At 42.1% G+C, this 4,268-nt stretch overlaps 1 protein-coding gene across 1 annotated transcript in view; it reads left to right on the plus strand.

Moving 5' to 3' along the window:
* LOC113814006 (cyclin-A2) overlaps positions 1-4,268 on the plus strand; it is a 15,952-nt gene extending 11,684 nt beyond the window's left edge. The window contains exon 9 of the mRNA XM_027366082.2: positions 1,094-4,268. Coding sequence (XP_027221883.2) covers positions 1,094-1,450 — 357 coding nt within the window. The 3' untranslated portion in view covers positions 1,451-4,268. The remainder of the gene's footprint in view (positions 1-1,093) is intronic.

Below are 4,268 nucleotides of genomic sequence, written 5' to 3' on the forward strand. Positions count from 1 at the left end.
GAGGGTGGAAGGGAATGGGAGTGGGAGTGAGGGAGGGAGGGAGGGAATGGGAGGGAGGAAGGGAGGAAGTGGGTGGGAATGGGAGTTAGGGAGGGAAGGAAGGAGGAAGTGGGTGGGGGAGGATGGGAGGGAAAGATGGAGTGGGAGCGAGAGAGGGGGATAGGGGGGAGTGGGAGTGAGTAAGGGAGGGAGAGAGAGTGGGGGTGAGGGAGGAAGGGTGTAGGAGTGATGGAGAGTGAGAGGGAGGGAGGGAATAGAAATGGGAGGGTGGGAATGGGAGTGAGGGAGGGAGGGAATGGGAGTGGGAGTGAGGGGGAGACTGACTAAGGGACTGAGTATTGGAGTATGGTATTGAATAAATGAGTGGGTGAGTGTGGACATGAATGAGTGACTTGAGATAATGTGCAAGTGAATGAGGGAGTAACTGAGAGAGTGGGAGTATAGTAACGAGTGAATGTAGCACCGAAATAGATCATATTCAGTGAGATTATGAATCTTGACTGGCTTGATATTTTTACCATGTTATCATTGTCACACCCCCCCCCCCATTCCTCGTGGAATATTGGTGTTTTAAGACCAAGATCGGTATTTTTACTGTTTGTATTTCATTTTATTATATCTGATATATTGCTTTCTTGGCCTATGAGGGAAATGGCATTGTTTCAGTGCATCATTGGAAGATCATGATTATTGGGATGAGATTAGGGCATCAGCTGACCTTAATTTGTCTCTGATCTTTTGACCTTTTCCTGTGATCTGTTTCAACCCCTTGGCTTCCGTGTCATACCCCTTCTTCGCATTTTGACCCTCATTTTTTTTTTCTCCCTTCTGCCCTCCCTCCTGCCCTCCCTCCTGCCCTGCTTTTTGCCCTCCCTCCTGCCCTCCTTTCTGCCTTCCCTCCTGCCCTCCCCCCTGCCCTCCCCCTGCCCTCCTTCCTGCCTTGCTTTTTGCCCTCCCCCCTGCCCTCCCTCCTGCCCTCCTTTCTGCCCTCCCCCCTGCCCTCCCTCCTGTCCTCCCTCCTGCCCTCCCTCCTGCCCCCACCTCCCTCCTGCCCTCCCTCCTGCCCTCCCTCCTGCCCTCCCTCCTGCCCCAGGGCGCTGAGAACAAGTATTCAAGCCGGTCGCGCCACAACGCCCTGGCGAAACACCCTCGCCTCAGCCCTGAGAACATTCGCCTCGTGGTAGAGCAAGTCCGAATGCGCGTCGTCGAGCTTCGGGGCGAGAACACCGTCATCAGGGACAGGCTCAGCGACGTCGGCGAGAAGAAAAGGGAGGCGTCGGAGCCAGTTTGCAGCGCTCGGGACAAGTTCTCGCTCGCCGACGCGTTCGTGGATGGCATGCGCGTTGGGGGAATCCACGAACGGGGGGTGGAAATGGATCTCGCTTCGGAACGGAGAGAGAAGAACGGCGAAGAAAAGCAAGGGGAGAGAGAGATGGATGTCGATATATAAGAAAGAAAAGAGTAAAAAGAAAGGTTTAAATACAAACAAAGAAACAGCGATGCACCACTTTGCCTGATGGGAGAGGACGGAGCATATTAGCACGGCGTCAGCCCGGTCACATGATTATCTGACCGGCTGTGCATGCGAGGGAGTGTCATGCATGCGTGTGAACTATTTTAAACTCTATCATTTGACAAAATCTGCGACATGAAACGTATTCTTAAAGAATTTGCGGTCGGGAATGTAATTTGAAAGTCTTCATTTCAACTACGTATTATCCAATATCGCAAAATATATTATTGACACATAGTGACTGAGCTAAATCATATTAGTCATTTTATACAAGAAAAGGTGATGACAAATTGTGATAATCCCAGTGTAATTTTCTTGAATTTCTTTGGAAGTCAAATATCGGAAATGAACAATACAATATGCATTATATTATTATTATTATTATTGGGTTGTTATTTTTATGAGTACCGTACCATACATATCATCGTTCTAAACACATCATCATCATCATTAGCATTATCTTCGTCACCATCATCATCATCATCATATCCAGAGCACTGTTAGCATCATTGGCAGCATTATTTGCCTCCTTTACAATGGATGTCCGAGTGTTGCCGACACTTAGTAACCAACGTTGCTTGCTTGCTCTCCTGAAGGTCCCTGTTGCTCTTTTAAAGGTCAAAAACCTTGCACGGAGCAGTTGCCAATCTCCAAGAATACTTTTATAATGTTGCAGACGTGCATTTGCAAGCACAGATGAAGGGTGGGAGGAAGGTTGGGGAAATTGGGTGCTTTTACTTGCAGAGTCCACATTGCGAAGGTAACCGCCATTGCGCGTGTTGAGAAATTGCTATATTTGATGACATTTTTTCCTACCATTTTTTTTTTCTTGTATTTTGGGGATTTTACCACCACCATGACCTTTTTTTTTTTTTTACATTTTATGCCGTTTTAGAACTACAATAAAGCTTTTGTCATGTGTGTTCTTTTTTATGAAGCAATCTGCGCTGTGTGATATTAGTAATAAAATGCGTGAAAATTGTAGACTCGTTTGCACTGGGCGACGGAATGGTGGGTTGCCGCGCTCACTTTTGAATTTTTTTTTTCACTGATTTTCGTTCGTTTATGCTTTTTAGTTCGTGGGGCATTCCGTTTGTGTAATTATTTTCTTCTTCTTTTGTGTGTTAATGAAGATAGTTTAGGTGTGTAGGTGTATAAGAATGTTAGGAAGGGTTTATCTTAGTGAAATATTCGAATTGATATATTGCGTTCATTTAGACAACGGGATGCGTTTGTTGTGGTGGAAAGCGAGTGTTTTTGCTATACTTTTCGCCTACTTTCGCTCTTCGGGATACTTATTTGAGTGAAAAAAGTGTAAAATATATCACAAGTAAACCAAAAAATGAAGTTGATTTTGGTTTTGTCACGTTTGGTTAAAACAAGAATGAACGCATTGTATTACATTTTTAAGATATTTCTTGTTTACTTTCATTCTCCCGCTCTCTTCACCTTTTCTGTCCTTTGTCATACTTTTTCTTATTTCCCTTCTTTCACTCTCGTGTCGTTATTAATTTTCCGCCATCTCCTTTTCTTATCTTTCTTTACTTTCGTTTCTCTTAATTTTCTCTCCGTTTTTTCCTCTCACCTCTTTCTCCCTATCCCTCTTTTCTTAGAATTTCCCTCCTGTTTCTCCTCCTCCTTCCCTCTTTCTGGATATTTCCCACACTCTCCTTTTCATTAATCAAATTTTCTTATTTTTTCTCAATTATATATTTTCTTTTTTCTTCTTTTTCTCCTATTTTCCTTCCTTTTTTTACTTTAGACGTGATTTTCTGTTTTATCTTTTGACGTAGCTTGTTCTTAGCTTTTGATTTAGTTACACTAATATTTAACTATCAAGTGTGCAGTAGTTATGTACTTAGCAGCTTGGTTAGTAATATCTAATTACTTTAATTCACATTTTTTGAACATAAAGTGTGATTATTTTTCGTTTGTATTTTCTCTAGTGAATTATTACTTTTTAATTTTCTTGCGGTGGACATTTTAATCGTATTATTGCTTGTTCTTTGTTCATTCATTAATCATCATAACATATGCATAATCCTCTGTGTTTGTGCTTACGAGAAATATGTCAATTTCATGTCTTTATTTTTGGGGAAGAAAAACTGTAATTCCGTTTTATTGGACAGACAACTTGCATACATTAATCTCGAATAATTTTACAATGCCGGTGAAATTACTGTGCTGTATTGGCAACTTATTTTTCTTTTTTTATCAATGAGGGTAAAATGTGTGTATGTAAAACCCTAGTCAGCTTTGTCGTCGCAGTGCCGAAGGTTGAATATTGAATGTGTTGTTAGTAGTCCTATTTGAAGTTTTTTTTTCTATTCTTTTCTTCCTTTTTTTGTGAGTGAAAGAGATGACTTGTACCATTGAAGTTGGTAATGTAGGCCAGTGGAAGTAGGTTATTTGAGCCTAAACTGTGGGTAGGTTTTTGGAAGAACCTATGTGTGGTTTGACAGATAAAAGTATTTTGCTACGCTTTACGAAGAATAAAGTTTTATCATATTCTGCTTTGCAAACGCGATACGAACACATTCACATGTATACATACAGACATACACTCACATGTATACACACATGCACATACACACACACATGCATACATACACACACATGCATACTGACACACACACATGCATACTGACACACACACATGCATACTGACACACACACATGCATACTGACACACACACATGCATACTGACACACACACATGCATACTGACACACACACATGCATACATACACACACA

This window comes from Penaeus vannamei, chromosome 22, assembly GCF_042767895.1.
Source record: "Penaeus vannamei isolate JL-2024 chromosome 22, ASM4276789v1, whole genome shotgun sequence".
Taxonomy (NCBI): Eukaryota; Metazoa; Arthropoda; class Malacostraca; order Decapoda; family Penaeidae; genus Penaeus; species Penaeus vannamei.